Below are 22,303 nucleotides of genomic sequence, written 5' to 3'. Positions count from 1 at the left end.
GATTTGGTGTAATCAGAAGGAGAATCTAGGCGAGGATCAGCCGCAAGTCCTATTGAGTATAAATAGGCGTGTTAGAGCTATGTAGGGCGGTAACACAACTGAGAGAATATTTAGCAAAGGGTGAGCGAAAATCTGTGAGAGTTTTTGTGAGCTAGTGTGCTAAGGGATTTGGGTGAGAGGTTCTTGAATCACGTATCGATTCAAGAAAAAGTGAGACTAGTGTAGCAAATCAAGGTGTGTTTTGAGGTTGCTCTAAATCGGGTTCTGTATACTTGTAAGTTACAAACAGATTTACTAGTGAAATATCTTTGAAGAGAAAATCCCCGTGTTGTGTTCTGTGTTAGTTCCCGTATTACTACTCTTACATTTTCAAAATATTTATTTTAGTATATTTTTGTGAATTTTTTTGTAAAATTATGTTTATATTTATGATAATAGTTTTTGATTAGCAAATGTCTACTATTGCAAAGTGCAGACACTCATGGAAATAATTTTTTGATTTAAAGAGTTTCCAAGTGGTACAAAACTGTATAAAACGATTTGTGATTACAAATAAAAGAAGATAATATTTGACATGAAAAACGTGACAGGCGGATATTACTAAAATTATTGATACATGGCCACATAGAATGAAGATAAGGGATCCATGAAAGCATCAGATCATTGCTCTAATATGAAGCGACAGATCATATTTTTTGTTTTTGGTCGAGCCGATGGATCATTTTATATTACTGTTAGTCTGTTATCACTTATCAGCCACATTTATTTCCACGTGAAAGTCAACTTTCCATCTTATTATAGAACCACATGTTGGGGAATCTCTTATATTTTCCTATATATAATATATGTTTGCACATCCCTCTTCCCTCACACAAACACACAAACATAACATACACACACGAAGAAGACGAAGAAGATGGATAATCTGGCGTTATGTGAAGCAAACAATGTTCCTCTAACACCCATAACGTTCTTGAAGAGAGCTTCAGAATGTTATCCAAATCGAACTTCCATAATCTATGAAGAAACTCATTTCACTTGGCCTGAGACCTATGACCGTTGCTGTCGTCTTGCCGCTTCCCTCCTGTCTCTTAAGATTGCGAAGAACGATGTAGTATGTCACTACTCTCTCTTGTTTTCGCCTCTACATAATTGTTTTTGTCTTTATTTTTGTTTTCGAGCTCGCCTCTGTCAAACCATTTTCGTTAGTATTTGGTCTACATACATTTTTCTTCAATACAAATTAACAATGTAGAAAAAATATTAATTGTAGGGTGTTATTAAAAGTTTTGTAATATGTGATAATTTTGGGTTTAGGTGTCTGTTCTGGCCCCAAACATACCGGCCATGTATGAGATGCACTTTGCCGTTCCCATGGCTGGAGCTGTCCTCAATCCTATAAACACCCGTCTAGATGCTAAATCCATTGCCGCAATCCTTGGCCATGCCCAGCCCAAGATATTATTCATAGACCGTAACTTTGAGCCTCTGCTTCGAGAAATCCTCCATCTACTACCATATGATGACTCATTAAACCTGATTATCATATTCATTCAAGACGAGTCGACCAATTTCACTAAAAGGGGTTCGACCAAGGAGTTAGACTATGAAGATCTCATTCGTAGGGGAAAAACTACATCCTCGTTGGTAGCACGTATGTTTCGTATTCAAAACGAGCATGATCCAATCTCGTTGAACTACACGTCTGGTACCACGGCCGACCCTAAAGGTGTGGTGGTTAGTCACCGCGGAGCATATTTGAGCTCTTTGAGCGCGATTATGGGTTGGGGAATGGGGACATGTCCGGTCTACCTTTGGACTCTGCCTATGTTTCATTGCAATGGATGGACTCTGACGTGGGCAGTGGCAGCGCGTGGGGGCACCAACGTGTGTATCAGGCACGTGACTGCCCCAAAGATCTTTAAGAACATAGCATTGCATCGCGTGACGCATATGTGTTGTGTTCCTACGGTCTTCAATATTCTCCTGCAAGGAAAACCGCTTGATCTATCAAAGAGGTCAGGACCGGTTCAGGTGCTTACCGGAGGTTCATCGCCTCCCGGTGCACTTGTTACTAAAGTTCAGCGTCTGGGGTTTCAAGTAATGCATGCCTATGGGCTTACGGAGGCCACCGGTCCAGCTCTCTTTTGTGAGTGGCAAGAAGAATGGAACAGGTAACAGTTGTTGTTATCGCTTTATACCTCTATATTTACGCTATCAAGTTTCACATTTTTTTTTTAAACAATGGAAGTTCGGGACATTTGGTCCATAATGTCCTCCGGGGCCAGCTGTTGATAATACAACGGTTAAGGTGTAAATAACCACTCCCAAGTGGAGTTGAACTAGTGACCTTCGACTTTCATACGTAACATTTACCACAAAGGAAAAGTTTTGTTTTCAAAAAAGGATATAACTGACCAAAAAATGTGTGGTCCAGTGGTTTCTTTGGGTGGAAGAGATGTATAATTGGGATCTATTTAGGCATAGGAATTTTAAATGCAAGAATTTACATAGTTCAACTCTTTGACAACACGAAAAAAACCATTTTTACATGCTTAGAGGATTTGTTTAGATTTCAGTCCAAGATATATTCCCGTTATGGAAAAAATGATTATAAAATCTAAAAGTGTTGATTTTTTTTTTTTATATAAAACCATATTCTTATTAAGATTAATTTAATAACTCTATTATTCAATTGAAACAGGCTACCCGAGCATCAAATGATGAAGCTGAAGGGAAGGCAAGGGGTAAGTATCTTAAGCCTAGCTGAAGTTGACGTGAAGAACACAAAAACTCAAGAGAGTGTCCCACGCGACGGGAAGACGATGGGAGAGATTGTCATCAAGGGAAGCAGCGTAATGAAAGGGTATCTGAAGAATCCTAAAGCGACATTTGAAGCGTTTAAACACGGATGGCTCAACACGGGGGACATGGGTGTGATTCATTCTGATGGGCACATAGAGATCAAAGATAGGTCAAAAGACATCATCATCTCGGGAGGCGAAAACATAAGCAGTGTTGAAGTCGAGAATGTTCTTTACAAGCACCATAAAATTCTTGAGGCCGCGGTGGTCGCCATGCCTCATCCTGTGTGGGGAGAAACCCCGTGTGCTTTCGTTGTTCTAGAAAAGGGTGAGACTAATCAAGGATATCGTGAAGATAAATTGGTGACCAAAGAAAGAGATTTGATTGAGTATTGCCGTGAGAACCTGCCTCGATTTATGTGTCCGAGGAAGGTCATGTTCATGGAAGAACTGCCAAAGAACGGCAACGGGAAGATCCTTAAGCCTAAGCTCAGAGATATGGCTAAAAGTTTGGTTGTCGATGATGTCAGTTCCAAGAAAATTCAACAGCACGAAGAGGAATTTAATGGTGATTGCCTTACTTCTCGACTTTGAGTTTCTGTATGCATCTACGAGTCTTTAAACATGTGTAGTTGACAACTCAAAGTTGTGGCCTAGTTTTATGCTCCATTCATTAATAATAAATAAATTTCTCTAAACCAAAAAAAAAAAAAACAATTCTCCATTATGTAACTAAAAATTCAAAACAACAATTAAGTAATTAACAGAAAATAAATTTTTTTGGTGTCGAAAATGTAAATGAAATGGTTAAAAATATAAAAGACGGTGTTTTTATTTATTTTATTTTTAATATCTACGTTTTTAGTCAAAAACTTTATAAAAAAAAAGAATAAAAGAGTGTATAAATTTAACATTTTACCAAAAACAAAAGAGTGGAGTGATAATGTATTAATATATTGTAATATTGACATGGTGCTATACTTATTTCATAAATACGAATTCATTTTATTTTCTTGTTCTCAATAAAAGCTTTACTTCTACAGTCAAAATATGTAAACAAACTAGGGTTCAACATATTAAGAATGACTATTTCCTCGTCTAGAATCTATGTTAAATGTACACATAATAAAAATATAGTCAACACTGTTTTCATTCACAGTTTTTTATAAAAATGGCAGGCATCAACTTGAGAGTGACATCGCTATTTGGTTGGTCCTGTTGCACATCTATAAGTCCTCTATACTTCAGTACCAGCGTCTTGAAGAACATTTGAAGGCCACTGAACACCGTTCCTAATGGGTTAATGGGAGTATATCTGGCTTGATGATTGAAGACGTAGCTTCCTTGTCTTTCCTGCCAAGATCTTGCCCAAACTCAAATCTCCAGAATGATAGCTTGAAGTGGGACTTTTTGAAGAATGTCCCTTAAGATACTGAGCCAAGGCTCTGCAATGTTCAATGAATGTGTTACAAGAAAAAAAAAAAAAGAATTTGTTACAAGGTAGAAAAGAAACACTAGGCTCTTAAAAGCTGCATGGATCTTGAAATCTTTATACCTCGCTCTCCCTGTCAAATTATCAGAATCTTGACTAGCTAGTGATCTCACACCTACATCCAGGAATAAAGTTCCTGTATGACACATGCAAATGGTATTGCTATCAATGCTAATGAGCAAAGCACCAAGAACCGGAAAAACTAAACATGTGAAAAACGCTAGAAAAAGCCTCTTCTGCCATTTCAAGAGTAGCTGCTGCTGTGCTGCATATGTGGAAGTTGAAGGTTCTGTTCTATAAGACTCTGTTTCCCAAATTCCAGGCTGTGTGGTGAAGTCATCAGTTCTACAAGGAGGTGGTGACGGCATGTACTCATGGTAACCATCATTCCTTTAAGGTTCGATTCCTGTGTCATCATTGTGAAATGACGGAGGAGATTTTGTATCTCTTGCTACAGACTCTGCATGCGCAGATTCTTGGACAGTTTGCTGAAGAAGAGACAAATGAACTGTACTTTCTGGATTTGTAGATGGTGGAAATGAAGCAGTCGGGTTAACTTCTGTTTCAGCTTCTCGAGTAGGAGGGATACAGATGCAGGTTCATCCGAAACAGCATGATATGATTTTGAAGCTACACATTGCTTTCCAAATAAGCGGCCTAAAACATCTGAGTAGTCTGCATACAGGTAATAAACGTTTTTTTTTAAAAAAGAAAACGCAAAAGAAGGTAAAACTGTCAAAAACGAAAGGAAAGAATAACTGGAACATTACCAGTAAACATGGGCTCATTGAGAATTTGATCCTTCTTTGGCTGGTTATTGGTTCTCCAGTTATGTACTTCAGTTGAAGCCAGCTCCTTTCTCTTACGAAGAGTTTCACTAGGATCCTCAAGCGTATGTCTCATGTTCCTGTGCAAATTCATAGATCAGTATGCAACAGGTGATAAAATAACAAAAGTCACATGAGGTAGTGGAAACTTTATTATACCTGTTATTTATCACTATGACCTTTTTATAGTGCCTCCTCTTCCATTGGCCTTGCTTGTGGTGGTGGGGGAGGAATTGGCTGAAGAGCCATTTGAGGTGATGGATGCACTTAACATCAAAACAAAACAAATATATTAAGAGTGGAAAATGGTTGTAAATAGAAATAATCAGAGGAATAATATGAGCAGAATAAAAATAAGTGGAGTTGACCTATTTACTTCAAATTAATCCTCGTCTTTGTTGAAGTAACAATTTCTAGCGTAATTGTTTTTCCCCAATTATTATGTGGGTTACATTAAAATTTAGAGGAACTCAAATCCAACCTAAATGGTAAATTTCTAGAAGAATCCAAATGAATAAATTAATTTCAGTAATTTTTGTTTATCTAAAGTATCAGCCTTTTGCACCCTAAATAAACTAACAAGATAGGACATACATAATGGTTAAGCATAAATAATCAGACTCTTTTGTTTTACTCACCAAAATTTTCACGTTCTTCCTCAGAACCAGCAAAACCTGGAGATCTTGAGCGAAGCTCAAACGTCGAATGTCCTCTAGAATTTAACATTTCTTCATCGATATTAGGCATAGTGTGTTCCTTGTCATTCAAAGTTTCATCTAACGATTCAGTGCGTTCAACTCTGCCATTCTGTTGTTCTTCAGCTAATGGTGGGAGGGCTTAAATCATGTGCAGCCTCACGCCTTATCTCAATCTCGGGAACACTTGGAGAAGAATTGGCATAGCTTCTCTCGGGGCTGGAATCGAGCATTTCTGTCAAGTTACGAGGAACATAGGTTCTAGTATCTAGATTAACATTGAAGTCTCTAGGCTCATTGTTTGGTTCTGCCTCAAAAGCCATTTCAACATCAGTATCTCCTGGATGGCCACTAACAGGTACTGTAGACTGGCCACTTAAATAATAATAAAAAATAGATAACATTAAGAAAATCATATTCTTGAACAGAAAGAATTAGGTCATGAAGAGACTCACTCGACACCCATCAGAGTACATTGTGGAAAGATGTCCTCTAAGAAAGACATACATACTTTCGTTCAATTACAAGTTCTCTAGGAGAAATAAAAACCGGTTAATCAGAATCAAGACACAAGCATGGGCCTCACCTCATCAAATGTTATAGCAACTGTTGATATGTAATATCACACAAAGGGGTATACCATTAATTTAGATCGAAGTTCGGTTTTATTAATATCAAATCGAAGAAAAATACAACTGAGTTCGTTTCCAAGCTGGTCGTGAACGAACTACAACTTAAAGAACAAAGTGCTTAAAATATCCTTAGCTCTTAATATCTAGGTCTCTTGGATTCTTGTGTGTCTTTGGTGTCGATTCCTATTCCCTTTTATATATTTTCTAAGTCGGTTTCAGAGGAGTTCTTCCCTGATATGGGATCTTAAAGAGTTTCCTTTTCTCCGGGTCGAAGGTGAAAACTTTTCTTATTCCTTTAGGAGGTTTCCACCGACTTAATGTTTACGGGCTTTGGTCGGCCCAGGAGTTCACCTGGTCTGATTCTCATGGTGTATTATCATCGTTAACCAGGCTCAACTACGCCGATCTCGGTTTGTACTGGAGAAAACTGGAAGTGCGGTTTTCACCTCTAACAGTTAGCCCCCTCTCAGTTCGGAGAAAGAGATTGTTCTTTGACAAACTTATTATGGTTCGGTCTTTGGTTCTGGTTACAAATCGAGTTCGGCTTCCACAGAGCTTTCCTCTAAACTCTAATTTAGTGAGGCGCATGAAATCCGAACCATTACGCAAATCGAGGCATGATTACTATTCCCCCTTTATAACTTGAGGTCCACTTCACATTCCTCATTTCTTCCTCCGCATATAAAAAAGGTACGCCCCTCTCCCTTTTCTCTAATTTTGTTTCTCTCTCTAATTTTTAGACCATCTCCTCAGTCTGAACCCCAAAAGGAGGTTCTTAAAATTAAAATATTATTATTTTAATATAATTTAATTATCTGATTTAATTTTTAGACCAATAAAAATTAGACAGGTGTTGAACCTCTCTTATATGAGGTTCTTAAATAACAGCCTCAAGAACCTTTGCTTGTTTTTTTTTCTGTATTTTAAATTCTATGAACCCCTTTAAAAGACTCCAATGGAGATGCTCTTAGTTTCCTTGGTTTTTCTTTCGATTTCCTTTATTTTTCCGATCATCCTTCATCCATTCGGCCATCTCGTTTGAATTTTCCAATCTGTTCATCCAATCTTCTTGAATTTTTTGATCTTCATTCAAACTGTTCTTCAATCTTTTCTTCAAATTTCTCTTCCTTTGATCGAAATGTTTGCCAATTCCTCTTCCGAAGATGTTTCATCTTCCTCCTTTCACCGGATTCTTCCTGGAGATCGCCAAGAGTCCTCCGAACCTTTGAACTCACCTCAATCATCCGAGAGGTCAGCTGATCTCCCATCCTTGCAGCCCCTAGTTCGGAAGAACTCGAGGTCGGCTTTCACCTCTAACAGCAACATAAGGATCAATGCCAGTAGCATTTTGATCTGTCAGAATGAGATCTTCCTTACTCCAAAGATGATTATCAAATCCTTCCTCGAGTGTGTATTCTTCTAAGTCGAAATCGTCTAAGTTTAGTGTATGAGGCAAAGTCACAGACTCAACCGGGGACTGCCTAGCATCCTTTGGCAAGTCGACTTGAGTAGAAAGGAAATACTTGGCTGAACAAGTGATAAAGAGATTACAGTCACAGAAAAGATAATCGACTTGCTTTGAATATATTCGCTTGACCCCAAGTAGAAGTTGACCTGACAATCTCAATGTCATTGGTATCTCAGGAAACATTAATATAAGATCAACTGTTTTGGGGATGTTAGAGGCGGTGTAATGAGACTTCTTGAGGCGACCTGGCAAGTGAGCGGCGGTCCACACCGTCCCATACCCTTTCGAGCCAAGAGAGTCAGCAAATAATACATTTACTTCCTTCAAAGTTTCTGATGAATCAAGTATACAAGCAGAGAGCAAGGTTCTTCCGAATTGCGTTGAGAGAAAAGGATTTTTAAAGTTAGAGAAAACCAGTCAGTTTCGAATACATGGACGAAGAGGTTAGGGTTTTTATTTTATTTACTAGATTTTGCGTCCACGCTACGCGTGGATATTTTGTTGATAAAAATTATATGCAATTAATTATATTTATTAAGATATAAATTGTATATATTAGTGTTTTAATAATATATTAAAATATAATAGTGTTGATTTGATAATTTTTATGTAAATTGTGATGTTTGAACGGTTTTGTTTTGAATCTATATACAGTATATCATATTTCAAAAATGTATTATTTGGTCAAACACTTATAAGTTAATATACCAAAACCAACTAAAATTTTTACAAATTAATCAAATGTTACTTTTTAAACATCATATTAACATGATAATAAAATATTATACATTCACTTCTTTAAATCAAGAAGATAATTTTTTCCATCATTTTCACTTTTATTTTAATTATATATATGTTCTTAAAAATAATAATAAAAAATCAAAATTTAATCTTTTTTCTTCTCTTGTTTAACAAATACAAATTTTTATTTTGATATATTACTTTAAAAAATATACTATTAAATAAAATATTTGCTTTGAGATTAATAACAGCTTTAAATTTGAAACTAAAACAATTATTGAAAATGAAATGAATAAAATCACACAAAATTTGTAAATAAATATATTTTTGTCAATTGGTAGTGTAAACTTTTAAATAATTTTTCAATGATTATACGTCATCTTTTCTAATAAGAATAAAATTTTTTTTTCATCTTCTTCATTTTTATTCTTGTTATATCTGTTTTTTCAATGAATCTATCATATTTATTTATTTTAATAATTTTTGTATGATTATATTCGATTTCATCATATTCATTCTCACTTCTAATTGTAATTAAGTAGGACAAAACCAGTACAATTTAATACATACAAATTTATAAAAATAAAATAACAAATTGAACAACTCAAAACTAATAACTTCTACATTAATCTATTGAATTCCAAATTGAATATAAAAAATGTAAAATTTTTGATCATTTTTGCATAATATATTACATGAGAAAAAAATATTACATATTTTCGCATAATATATTACATATTTAGATGATATGGTTTGCGTATGTGAAAAAAATTAGATGAATATAAATCATAAATATTAGTTATTTGAAATTCTATATGAAAAGCTTTAAAATCAAGTAACTTAAAGTTGTATAAGTAGCATATATTTTTTATAGATAATAAATTAAATTTGTGATTTAAACTGTGATAATGGAGATTTTAATATCATGTTGGTTTTTTTTTGTTAATAGAGATTTCTTTATTTTTTAATATATTTTTTAACCATAATATTAGAATTATGAAACTTTTTTTAATTTATAATTTTGATATATACTAATATATATGAATTTTTAAATGCTGATGTGGATGCCTTGAAAATAATATAGCTTTAAGTGTCATTAATAATAGAATATTTTAAATCATTAATAATAGAATAATTTTAATTAACAATTTTTCCTATATTATTTTGTATTAACAAAGTAATTTTATAATTTATAAAAAAAATTAATTTAATTTTATGTGGATGTCTTTAGAGTCATATAGCTTCAACTTTTTTTAAAAAAATATATTTGTTTGTTAACAATATAATTTTAAAATTTAGAAATTTCTTAATTTTAAATATCGATGTGGACCAATAGAATTGAACTTTTAAATCATATATGGACATTCTTAGAGACATATAACTTTAACTTTTATTAGTAATATATTTAGAAATCAAAACTGGAATATCTCACAGGAGGCATGTTATGGCAAGTGATTTTAGCCTCTCCTCATTGTTTTGAGGCTTACCTAATACATTCAGTGCTGCTTGGTCAGCTAATTGTTATTTTTGTGGTTCAGATTAGATTGTTAAAACCCATTCAGATGTTATGTTCTTTTCTCTATTTCAGTGCTTGGTTTTTCAAAAGTGTCGAGTATCAATCACTTGACATGTTTTTCAGATTGCTTGAAATTTATCATTCTTCTTAAATTTGGTGGCCAAGCTTTGGAGATTTTACGGTTTCTTTTTTAATATTAAAGCAGCTTGTAGTGTCTTTGTTTATATCTTCTTTCATTATATTCTTTATAAATAATTAAACATATAGTTTGGTCAAGTTTGTTGTAGTGGTTTTGTTTATATCTTCTTCCATTATATTCTTTGTAATTTAGCTAATAGTTAAACATATAGTTTAGTCAAGTTAGTTCTTTTACGTTGTAATGACTCATTTTTTAGTGAAACCTTACTCTATCTTTTGTTTTTGTTTATTTTACATGGTTGCACACACAAGAAAAAAAACTTAAAAATTATTATAATAATATGACAAAAAAATTGGATGCTAATGTAAGAGTCTCTAAATATGTGTGTATATATCTAATTTAAATTAAAATTTTCCTATTTTAAATTTTTTTATTTTAGTTTTTTATTATTAATATTAATTTTATATATTATTTCTTTACTTTTAATAATTTTAAAAACAATAATAGAATTTGGAAAATTTTCAATTATCAATGTTGAGATGGACCAATAAAAAATTTATACACACATTTTTCAATTTTCAGTGTTGAGGTGGACTAATAAAAAAATGTTTCTATTGGTCCAATAAACTTTCTTAATTTTTTTTTCAGCAATAATATTACAATTTTTAAAATTTCTTTAATTTTGAATATTGATGTGGACCAATAAAATTGATTTTTTAAAATCCTATATGGATACCTTTTTAATTTCCTTATTTTAATATTATTTATTTTAGTTTTTATTATTAATATAAATTTTATATATAATTTCTTTACTTTTAATAATTTTAAAAACAATAATAGAATTTGGAAAATTCTCAATTTTCAAAGTTGAGGTGGATCAATAAAAAATTTATACAAACATATTTTAATTTTCAGTGTTGAGGTGGACCAATAAAAAATTTTTATTGGACCAATAAATTTTCTTAATTTTTTTTTTAGCAATAATATTACAATTTGTAAATTTTTCTTAATTTTAAATATTGATGTGGACCAATAAAATTGATTTTTTAAATCTTATGTGGACACTTTCTTAATTTCTTTTTTTCAACAATAATATTATAATTTGTAAACTTTCCTTATTTTTGAATGTTGATGTGGACCAATTAAATTGATTTCTTAAATCCTATGTGGACACCCTTATAAACATTTAGATTCAACTTTTATTAGTACTAGGTGTTTAGCCCGCGATTTGTGCGGACCGAAAGGTTTTAAAATCAAAAAATAAAGTTTTATGCTATAAATTAAAAAAATTAAAACAATTATTTAAGACATAAAAATTCAAAATAAAATTAACTAAAAAAAGTAAACACAACCCAAAATTAATTACTTAAAAAAATACTGAATAATCCACAAACTAATTTAATTAAGATATATTCTAGCTTTTTGTTTCCTATTTTTTCTTCTTCATTATTTTTTTATTTTTCTTCTTTATCGTTTATTTTTATTCTTCTTCCGTCCATATTTTTTTTTTCCATGTCTTATTCTTTATTTTTTTTCTCCCTCCCATATTTCTTATTCAAATTTATTATTCGCATCTTTTTTTATTATTCAGCACCTTCGTCTTCTTCTTTTTTGTTTTTACGATTTATTCTTCTTCTCCTTCTGATATTTTTTTTTCATATTACATACTCTTCATACTTTTTATGACTCTATATCTTTTGAGGCTGAGAAAAAAGATAAATACACACTTCAAACTTAAAACTCTCCTTAAAAGTGTGTTATATTATTGTTAGATGAGAAAGCTGCATTAACTTTTGTAGTTTGCTCCTTTTTGAACAATCAAAATTGTTTATGGGTAATCAACTTTAAAAAAGAACTTAAACATATATACCAAAAAAGAAATTCTCAAAATTTCTTAATTACGCTAATAATTTAACAAAAATATAAAAAATTAAAGCAAATATCAAAATAAGAATTTAATTAAAATGGAGTCTCCACAAAAGGGTTGTGACAATTTCATGGTCCCAAGATTTGCAAATTTTTATATGTTATTAATTATCAATTTCTTCCTCATTGTTGTGTTAGAATATTTATTTGTTACTCTATTAAATAATTTAAAAAAATGAAGAAAAGACAAAATTAGATGGAATTGAATCCTTCCAACATACAAACTTAAGAAAACCTAGAGTTTTAGCTACTTAAACATAAATTTTACATCTTTTGTGAAACTTAAGCAAGAAAAGCTTTACTCTGATCCAAAAACAACATTTTATAATTAACAGTTCAAGCTCAACTGGAAACACAAGAGATGAAAACACTCCACACGGAAAAGATTTCAGTTGGAGAAACGTGCAAAAAATCAAAGTACAAATAGTTACCTTCTTTTTTTTCTTTTTTCACCTGTCTTTGCCCATAAATAAAATAAAAAAACCAGAAACCAATATCAAAAATATATCCCAACACTGGACATAAGAGACAAAAAACGCAAAACTCATTCAAATAAAGTGATGTTCGAATAAAAAATAGTAATTTTGTTCATGTATCATCATTATTATCAATAGAACTAACTTTGAGAGTAAAAAAATGCCAAGTGGACTAACATTTGTGCTGGAACTAAACTCTTTCTTAGCTTGTTTTCTTTTGTTCTCGGCAGCGGCGGGTGGGGTCTTGGATAAAACACGGACCACCATGTTCTGCACCTCGTTCACCAAAGCTTCTTTTGAACGGTTATAAATTTAGGATTCATCAGATCAAGTAATAATCCACAATCAGATGATTAAACCTGTGTTTTTGTACGTGTTCTTTAAAGTTCCATGTACCTTCCCAAAAGTTCAATCAGCTTGGCAGCCTTCACAAGAACCAGGTGAACTCACATTTTATTGCCATGAGGGATTTCAACACCGTATGTCCTATAAACCATTCTGAATCGTCACCAAGAGCCTACACCACAAAACAGAATACATGATATTTTTGTAATATTTTTTTAAAACATATAAAACGCTCATAACTGATTCCGAGAACTGGTTAGGTTCATGATCAGTTGCATTTTATCATAATCTCGATCTTCATCACCAGCAAATGAAATCTGTTGCATTGCGAGATGAAACAATAAAATGCGAGCACCTAAGAAAGAAAAAACAAAAGCAATCAAAAATTAAAACAGATAAGAATCAATAAACAAAAGAAGGCTCGACTCAGCCCCAACTAATAAAAGAGAAAAAAAAATTCACCAAAACTGGCTAATATATAAAACATAAATATGATAGATAATAAAAAAAAATCACAAATCTAAACCTAAAGCACAAAAAATAAAATAAAATGTTACCCTTCGGTATAGCAGTAAAACTAAACAATCAACGATAAAAAAATTCCGGCTAAAACACCACTTCCTAAACAGGAAAAAACATCAAACGCTATTATTAATAAGAAGAATTTATAAAATATAAATAGAATCCAACTTCTAATATAAATCAGAACGAAATATATTTCTAAAAGTTACAAAAGGAAAGACACAAGGTATCACCTAACATATATAAAAAAATGTAGATCTACATGAGCTAACAGAAACGAATATAAAGCAAAAATAACAACCGAATAGAAAATTAAACAGCATAAAAACTATTTTTTTAAGAAATCACAAGATCACTAATGTAAAACACACGAAATATATAGCTTACATGATCACCAAACATTACAACCGTGCAAGTGAAGAAAAAAAATTGGTTGAAAAATCTTTAAGATTTATGCAAATCAGATAATTTGTATATATATTTTTATTAAAAAACAATATCCAAGTATTTATCAAGACTTACGTAAAGATTAATGGAGTAACATAACTATATGATGATTTTCAAATTTTAATGTTTTTTTATAATTCCTATAAATATTATTTAAAAAAAAAAATATCTAAGTATCTATTAAGTAAGACTTACTTAAAAAATTATGGAGTAACATAATTATATATGATGATTTTCGATTTTTAATATTTTTTTTATAAAATTTAATTTAAATAAATTTTGGGAGGGGCAAATGGTAATTAACCACCCTAAGATTGAATGAGAGAGCTTAAAACTAAATTTTTACTTTGCATTTACTATATATGATGATAAGATTATCTAACATTTTTTTAATTCATTAAAAGTTGTGACTTTACATAACTACAGTAAATATACCAAAATACTTCCGTTTTCATTTCTATTTATAACTAAGATTCTACGGAATAATATTTTGTATATTAAATTTTGTTATATACAGTGCGTAAAATGGGGGAAATAATATAATTTACTTTTTCGCTGATCTGTTAAGATTCTCTTTGATAAACAGCAGAAATATACGATTTTTCAATAGGCTAGAGAAATTAGTTCAAATTAATTTGAAGTATAATTTTAATAAACTAATAATGATGTAAGTAACCAAGCCATTTTTACCAAAAAAAAAACCAAGCCATGGCCGTTGCAATATACAGTTGAAGATCGTAGGAAAAACTAATTATCTTTAACTGGAAGAAAATGTAGACGACTTGTAGCCTTCTAGAATAAGAGGCACTGTCTACAGGAGACATGCTGAAGGAATGTCGACAGATAAGACTGTCAACATAAAAATATAAGATGTAGCTTAGACACAATGGTAGAGCTAGATTTTATGGGGGCATAATTAATTTATTTAGCTGAAAAATAAGAAGACCTGCATATTCCAGATTTGAACTTAAGGCATAGGGGGTCAAAAAGAGAAATTTTGACAAATTCACCACAACAAAAACACTTCAAGTAAGCTTGCAAACGTTTTTTTTTTTTTTTTGAACACCGAAACTTGCAGACTAACTTTATAGATTTTGTAGGCGTGTTGTTGACCCCTCCCTCCAACATGGCTCCGCCACTGGTTTCACAAATGACATACTCTACAACTAAATCATTCATGACTGACTAGAAGAAAATCAAGAATGATGACTTCTATAGCCTTATAGAACAAGTGGCGTCGTCTCTTTCAGGAGCCAGGCTGAAGACACATAAGAACTAGGTTACACATAAGAGTGTGAACGTTGATAAAATGTGATACTAATAAATCAAGTGGAGATGTTATATTATACATCCTCCATTTAATTTCATTTTATTAATGATATTTTAGGAAAAAAATTGTTTCAAATTAGATTATGTTTTCAACTTTCCATGCAAAATTAAATAGTTTTTATGTTCTTGACTATTTATATTCTGCATATTGTTTTATTATTAGTTGAATTGTGTTTAGATATATAATAAAGGGAGAGTTTTAGATTTAACCTCAAAATAAAAGTCAAACACCAAACTAACTTCTTTTTTTCTCTCTCCAATTTTTGTCATTTTATCACAATTTTATCATTCACATTCAAACTATTAATAAAAATGCCATTATATATCTATTATTTCGATTTTTTCTTAATTTGGCTAAAGTCTCATTGGACCTCCTAAAGACCTCTTAATTACGAGAATGCTATCTACTTCAATTCCTTCAACCACCATGAACAACCACGAAAATGGAATAAATGCTTCTCAACCAATTTTAAAGCTGTAATAAGTAAATATTTGAGCTCATTCACTCATAACCTTCCTTATTCTTTCATAATTTATTCTTCAAAACTTCTGGGTTAAGTTACAATGCCAAATGCCATGTATTTTCAGTGATTTCTGATTACTCGACACTTGGGTTGTTTATTTTCGGTGAAATCATGAGTTTTGGGTGCTTAAAAAAACCGTAGGCGAGTTCAATTTTGTTAAATGTAATGATACACTTCAATTTCTCCACATTTCAGTTTTCATATCGCGAAAGTAGACTTCTCGTGAAGTCTACTAGTCAACATAAGGTTATTTTTGCAATTGACTTTTCAAAAGTAGACTTCAGTAAAATTCATGAGAAGTCTACTCGATATCCTTTGAAAACAAAAAAAGCCTAGTAGACTTTGTTGAAGGCGCAAGAAGTCTACGAAAGAAAAGAGGTTATTTTTGTAGTTGAAGAAGTCTTCTTTTAAGTTACTGTAATTTGACCAAAAACTTTTTTCTGATGTCTTCTGTTTACGTCTGCAGAAGAAGTCGTCTTTTAAGTTACTGTAATTTGACCAAAAACGTATTGGTCATTTTAGTGTTTGACTAAAATTTTTTAAAAAATAAAAAATACAGAAAACTCTAGAAAACTGAAATAGACTTCATAAAGAAGCCTAAAAACGGTAGACTTCTTCCTGAAGTTTACTTCAGTTTTCTGGTCAAACATTGAATGAATCCCTTTTTTTTGTAGACTTCCATGTGAAGTCTATTATAGACAGTCAATTGCAAAAATAACCTAAATTTTCTTGTAGATTTCTATTGAAACCAGCAGACTTCAAGGGTAGACTGTCAGAGAAGTCTACTCTTACAGGAAGTCTACGCTAGAAGTCTTCTGTTAGTCAATGGCCCAGTCAAATGCAAAAGTAATTTTTTTTGTCGGAAATCTACTTTTGAAGTCTACTGAAGAAAAAGTCAACGTTTTGGTCAATTGTAAAAATAACCTGTTTTTAAGTAGACTTCTTTCGCAGACTTCCAGAGGAAAAAGTATACTTCTCCTCCAGCCTACGTTTGAAGTTTGTTGTCGAAGTCTACTTATTAATTTTTTTAAAAAAATGCATTTTAGGCACAATTATAAAGTAATTTTTGAATTTTTTTTTGTTTAGAAATGCTTGTTAGCAAGTGATTAGACTACACACTGAATTTCATTTCATTTCAGTTGATATATATTGCGGAATCAGAATTTTTGATTGTTAAGCTACTTAGCTTATCAAAGTAGACTTCATGTTTTAGTCTACGAATGTTCTTTGCGGGAGAAGTCTACTAGCTACAAAATTCTTTCTGCAGTGTTTGCTAATATGGTTTATCTGGTTATTTTTCATATAATGACTCAAATTCCTGTTGTGTACAGGGAATGGAAGATTGAGGAGAAATCATGGCATTTTGTGGTCGACAGTGGCAAAAGAGGAAGAACGTTCTTTTTGAGTGATGGTTGCACCTTGGGAGAACTTACTGAGATGGAGCAAGATGATTATAACTTGGGTAAGAAGACTGAGGTGATCGAGTTATCCTACTCACTACCAGATTTAATGTTGCAAACTATGGCTCCAGATACACCTCCAATGCATGTCACCAATGAAAGACAAGTTTCAAGCTTGATTGCTTTAAGCAGAGTGCATATGGTACATCTTTTTGTGTCCAGTCGAGTGGAGATGGATATTGAGGAGAACCAGGAAGACCCAGATGAAAATTTAGGTGAGGAAAATATAGAACATTCTACCGATGATGAGGCAGCCAGTTCTGATGCAAACGAGGATGAAGAAGATGGAGAAGATGCAGCTTACTCTGACGGGAAAGATTACAGTGTCTACGGTAAAGTGAAAGAAGAAGATAATGATGAAGATGAAGTCTGTATTGATAATGTCAGAAACGGATATGGTGAAATAGGAAGCACACCTATGTCATGGTCTGACAATATATATGTTAGGGCAAGTTTCCCTTCAAAGGAGAGGCTGTTATCTGAGGTTAGATTGACTGCGACCATGTTAAAATTTGTTTTTAAAACACTGAAGTCTACGAAGACCCTGTTTGTGACTAAATATCGAGTGGAAGCTGTGCTTGGATGGTTAGAGCGAGTGTGAAGAATGATGCACACGTTTTGGGTGAAAAAATATGTGAAAGACCACACATGTTCAATAGGACAGCGAATAACTCAGCATGGGAAGTCTACTCCGAAGTATATTGGCAAGCTGTTTATAAGCCATTTGGGCATCATTGATGTTCTTACACCACAACATGTCAAGGATTTAATGAAGCATATGTTTGGTATCAAGATGGATTACACTACTTCATACAGATCTTTGATATATGCCCAATAATTGGTGAGGAGAACCGCTGAAGATGGATATGCGAGTCTCCCAGCTTACGTACATTCAATTAACAAAGCTAATCCGGGAACTGTATCAGCTCTTCATGTCGATTCCAATAACAAATTCAAATATCTATTTCTCGCCTTTGGAGCATCGACTGCAGGTTTTCAGTACATGAAAAGAGTTTGCGGTGGATGGATGTCATCTAACTGGAAGATACGAAGTTTCTTTGTTGGTGGCCACCGCACAAGATGGAAATTTTCAGATATTTCCTTTGGCCTTTGGAATTGTCGATGGTGAAGATGATGCTTCATGGAAATAGTTTTTTTCTAAACTGCGTGAATGTGTCTCAGATGGTTATCCTTTGGTGATGGTTTCTGACAGACATCTTTCTCTTAAGAAAGCTTGTCAAACTTTTTCCCATGGGCAAAACGAGGGATATGTTACTATCATCTACAACATAACATAGTAACAAAGTTTAAGGAGAAACAGTTGCTGTACTTGGCCAAACGTGTGGCTTATGCTTACAACCTCTATGACTACAACCGGTACATGGCGGAGTTAAGACAGATCAAGCCAGATCTTACTGACTATTTGGAAGAAGCCGATGTCTCCCTTTGGTCCCGAGTGCATTTTGTTGGAAACAGATATAGTATTAAGACTAACAATGTCGCAGAGTCTATAAATGCTGCACTTAAGAAGGTCTGTGGTTATCCCATATCATTCCTCTTGGATTTCATACGAGAGAAGCTCGGTCGGTGGTTTTTAAATGCAGAGAGGATGCTTTGAGTCTCACAACACATAATACTCGGGGAGTTGAGTATTTGCTGGCGATTCGTGGACATTATGCAGATGCAATGGAGGTAGAACACATTGACACTTGGAGATTCTATGTGAAAGGAGGAAACAAGAATTATCTTGTTGATTTGGAACATGGAATGTGTGAATGTGGTGTGTTTCATATCGAGAAACTCCCTTGTTCACATGCTATTGCAGCTGCATTAGCCGGTGGGATAGCTGTGGATTCTCTTGTATGTCCTACTTACTCGAAAAACTACTTGTTTGCTGCATACTCCGCCAACATATATCCCCAAATTTCGGTGGTCCAAGGAGTCCAACTACCACTATGTCTGCCGCCAGACATTTGCCGAAAACCAGGCAGATAGAAAAAGTCTCGGTGGCAATCATGGCTAGAAATTGCTAGGAGGAAAAACAAGAACCCAAGGAAGCTGCACAAACTATACAGCTGCTCACAATGCAAACAACCTGGTCATACCCTACCGAATTGTGTAAGTTGAGCTACTCATATAATAATGTCCAATCCAAATGTTCACATAATTATTTACTAAACTGTTGTGTGTCTCACTTAGACGATGAAGATTCACCACGACAATAACAAGAAGGCTCCGGAATATAATGACAAGGCTGATATTGTTGTCTGGAAGTCTACAACAAAAGTCTACTAAATATGTTTATGCTATTAGTCTCTGTGTTATTTTTTTAACGGTTATATTTGAAACGACTTCAATTAAGTAACTGCTTTAATGACTTTAACGGTGTATATGCCCGACCGTTGTATCTGTTTGTCTATGTTATTTCTGCTTATAAATTATCGATGACCACAAAATTTAGTTTCATTCCAGACCCAAGAAGATGTCCAACCTGTTAAACTTTAACTCTCTCCCTTCTGACATTCTATGGGATATATTTCTAAAAACCACATCTCATTCGTACGGTGTTCTCTGTAAAGCAAGGGTTTTTTTCCAAAACTCTAAATGAGATTTCTAATGAAAATGGTTTTTTAAGAGCTGTTGATCTAATATCCTTGATAATTCCATGGGTATGGGATTAACATTGGAAGGTTAATGCATTCTTTAGGAGCTGTTTGGAGTGTAGAAATCTTACATCGCAATTCCTGAGAGGCGATTCTCTAATTTTTTTTGAAGACAGCATCCAAGCAGGGTTGGAATTAATAAAGGTGTCATCAATGGGAGGACGCCTCATGGCTATTTACTCCATGGTTATGTTCTCTTTAACCATGGATTTAACCATGGATGGCAGCTAATAAGACCATTCAGCATCTTAGTTAAGAAGCTTTTGAAGCATTGGTCGAAGTGCACTTTCATAGTAGCGACAACTCCGACCCTTTGATCACCAACGAAAGAGGTGGCAGATCCAGAAGCTGTACATGTCCTCTTGCAACTTGATTCATCTATGGGAAGGCTCCTTTTTCTTGCTTCTGCCTTGACGATGTGTGAACCCAAAACACCTTCCAGAGGCCAATGTTTAAAACTTGAATTGGGGGTCATGGATTGCATTGACAACCTTGACAATATTTGGATCATGTTGCTCATCATCCCAAACTGGAAACATATCTGCCAAGTCCTTAGCCACGCAGCACTGTATGCGAGCCTAGAAAAACACAATTCCAATATTGAAGTCTGTATAGAAGTCTACGTTTTAAATCTATCACTGAAGTCTACTTATGAAAATAAATTACTATATAGAAGTCTATGTATGAAATCTATCACTGAGGTCTACTTCTGAAATGAATTCTTAAATAGAAGTCTACTACGGAACAAGACTTCTAAATGAGAATGAATAATACCTGTTTTAGCATGTTGGCTTTGACGTTCTTTCATCCTCTTGATCCTTTGTACACTAGCAGAAGAGGTGTAGGATCATTTGACAATAGTTTGCCAAATTCAGCAGCAAAATCTGGAAAAGCATAGTATATCCATACTTGAAGAGTTTGCACAAATCCTTCTATATGAATATTTTTGCTGAGATCTTTCTCCTTGACAGACTTGATCAGATGCTGAAAAGCAATTCTTCCCCATGGGAACTCCCTAAAACTTCGAGATATATCAATAGTCTGGCATGGTTAGCATTTGTGGATGAGCTTGGTTTCGTTGCCACTATGAAACCAGCATAGATCCCAAGGTATCCCAAATGCAACCGATCACCGAGACCATGATAAGCAGTTGGAACAGGCTTCAATTATTTCAAGTGTGATTGGCCCCAAGTCGACATCGACCCCCATTTGCTCCCAGAAAACCTGCATGTCATCGGAAAGCTCAAGATCAGATAGATCCAAGTCATTCATGCACCTGCAGTTGAGTCCGGTGATTTCCTCAAACTCATGTAATGAAAACCTCATTGGAGTGGTACCAATCAGGCTCCATATCTCATACCTCTGATTGCAAACTATCTGAAAGGTGAGCATGTGGTGCACCAGCCTAGACGCCCAACCAAAATCCAAGTCGTGGAACTTTAAGAAAAGACACCCAACGGTGACTCATAAATCTCTTCCCATTCATCCTCTCGTAGAGCTTGCCGTAGTGCAGGAACCAGCCTATAATCATCAGCATAATAGCTGATGCTTTTGTTCGGGACTGGCTCACCACTTTTAGTGTATAATCTTCACGAGAATTCAGAGGCTTCCATTATCTAACACAATATTCTACATCAACGGTAAAGAACTTTAATCAGAAAACTGATTATAACTATAAACAAACGAATGAAGTCTACTATTTGCAAAGCGAAGTCTACTTTTTCACATTCGAAGTATACTCCGACTCGAGAAGTCTACTGAAGCCAACCGAAGCAATCAATACATAAAAAAAAAATATATGAAGTCTACTAAAAGCAATCAATCCAAATAGAATCTACAAAGTAAATAGTGGTTACAGGCGTGATTAGATAAAGCCGGCGTCGAGAAAATGCAACCAGATCTGCAAAAAAAAAAATATGTACTACCCGACGGACAAAATTATAAGAAGATAGAAGAATATAGAGGAACAGCTACGTATATAGCTTCGGAAGGACATCTACTTACCGTTTTGAAGCAGAAAATGACGTTACAGTAAAGCGGCGAAAGCAGATCTGCAAAAAAAAAAATCCTTATTTACAGATCTGGACACCGGTGGTGACGAAAACGGAATGGTGATGAATACGGAGGAGTAGGGAAGCATGGGGGTGAATGGAGGAAGAAAACTTGCCTGGAAAGGGTTATCGGCGGCGGTGAGAAGTAAATCGGTTGCGCTGTTGAAGAGAAACAGAAACCGCCTTCGTATTTTTTTTTCAACATGAACTTTTCAACAGTTTTTTTTAACGGGATCTGTAAAATTC

General features: G+C 33.6%; 1 protein-coding gene and 1 pseudogene across 1 annotated transcript; one reads left to right on the top strand and one right to left on the bottom strand.

Moving 5' to 3' along the window:
• Positions 1-914: 914 nt before the first annotated feature.
• On the top strand, positions 915-3,468 carry LOC18008740 (probable acyl-activating enzyme 12, peroxisomal). The gene is made up of 3 exons (XM_006391260.2): positions 915-1,114; positions 1,318-2,174; positions 2,705-3,468. The coding sequence occupies exons 1-3, from the start codon at positions 917-919 to the stop codon at positions 3,396-3,398; spliced, it is 1,749 nt and encodes a 582-aa protein (XP_006391322.1). The 5' UTR covers positions 915-916; the 3' UTR covers positions 3,399-3,468.
• A 485-nt stretch (positions 3,469-3,953) lies between these two features.
• On the bottom strand, positions 3,954-8,232 carry LOC18008454 (annotated as a pseudogene).
• Between the last annotated feature and the right edge of the window lie 14,071 nt (positions 8,233-22,303).

Source organism: Eutrema salsugineum, unplaced genomic scaffold, assembly GCF_000478725.1.
Source record: "Eutrema salsugineum unplaced genomic scaffold, Eutsalg1_0 scaffold_9, whole genome shotgun sequence".
In the NCBI taxonomy this organism is placed as follows: domain Eukaryota; kingdom Viridiplantae; phylum Streptophyta; class Magnoliopsida; order Brassicales; family Brassicaceae; genus Eutrema; species Eutrema salsugineum.
This window is presented reverse-complemented; position numbering and strand designations above follow the sequence as displayed.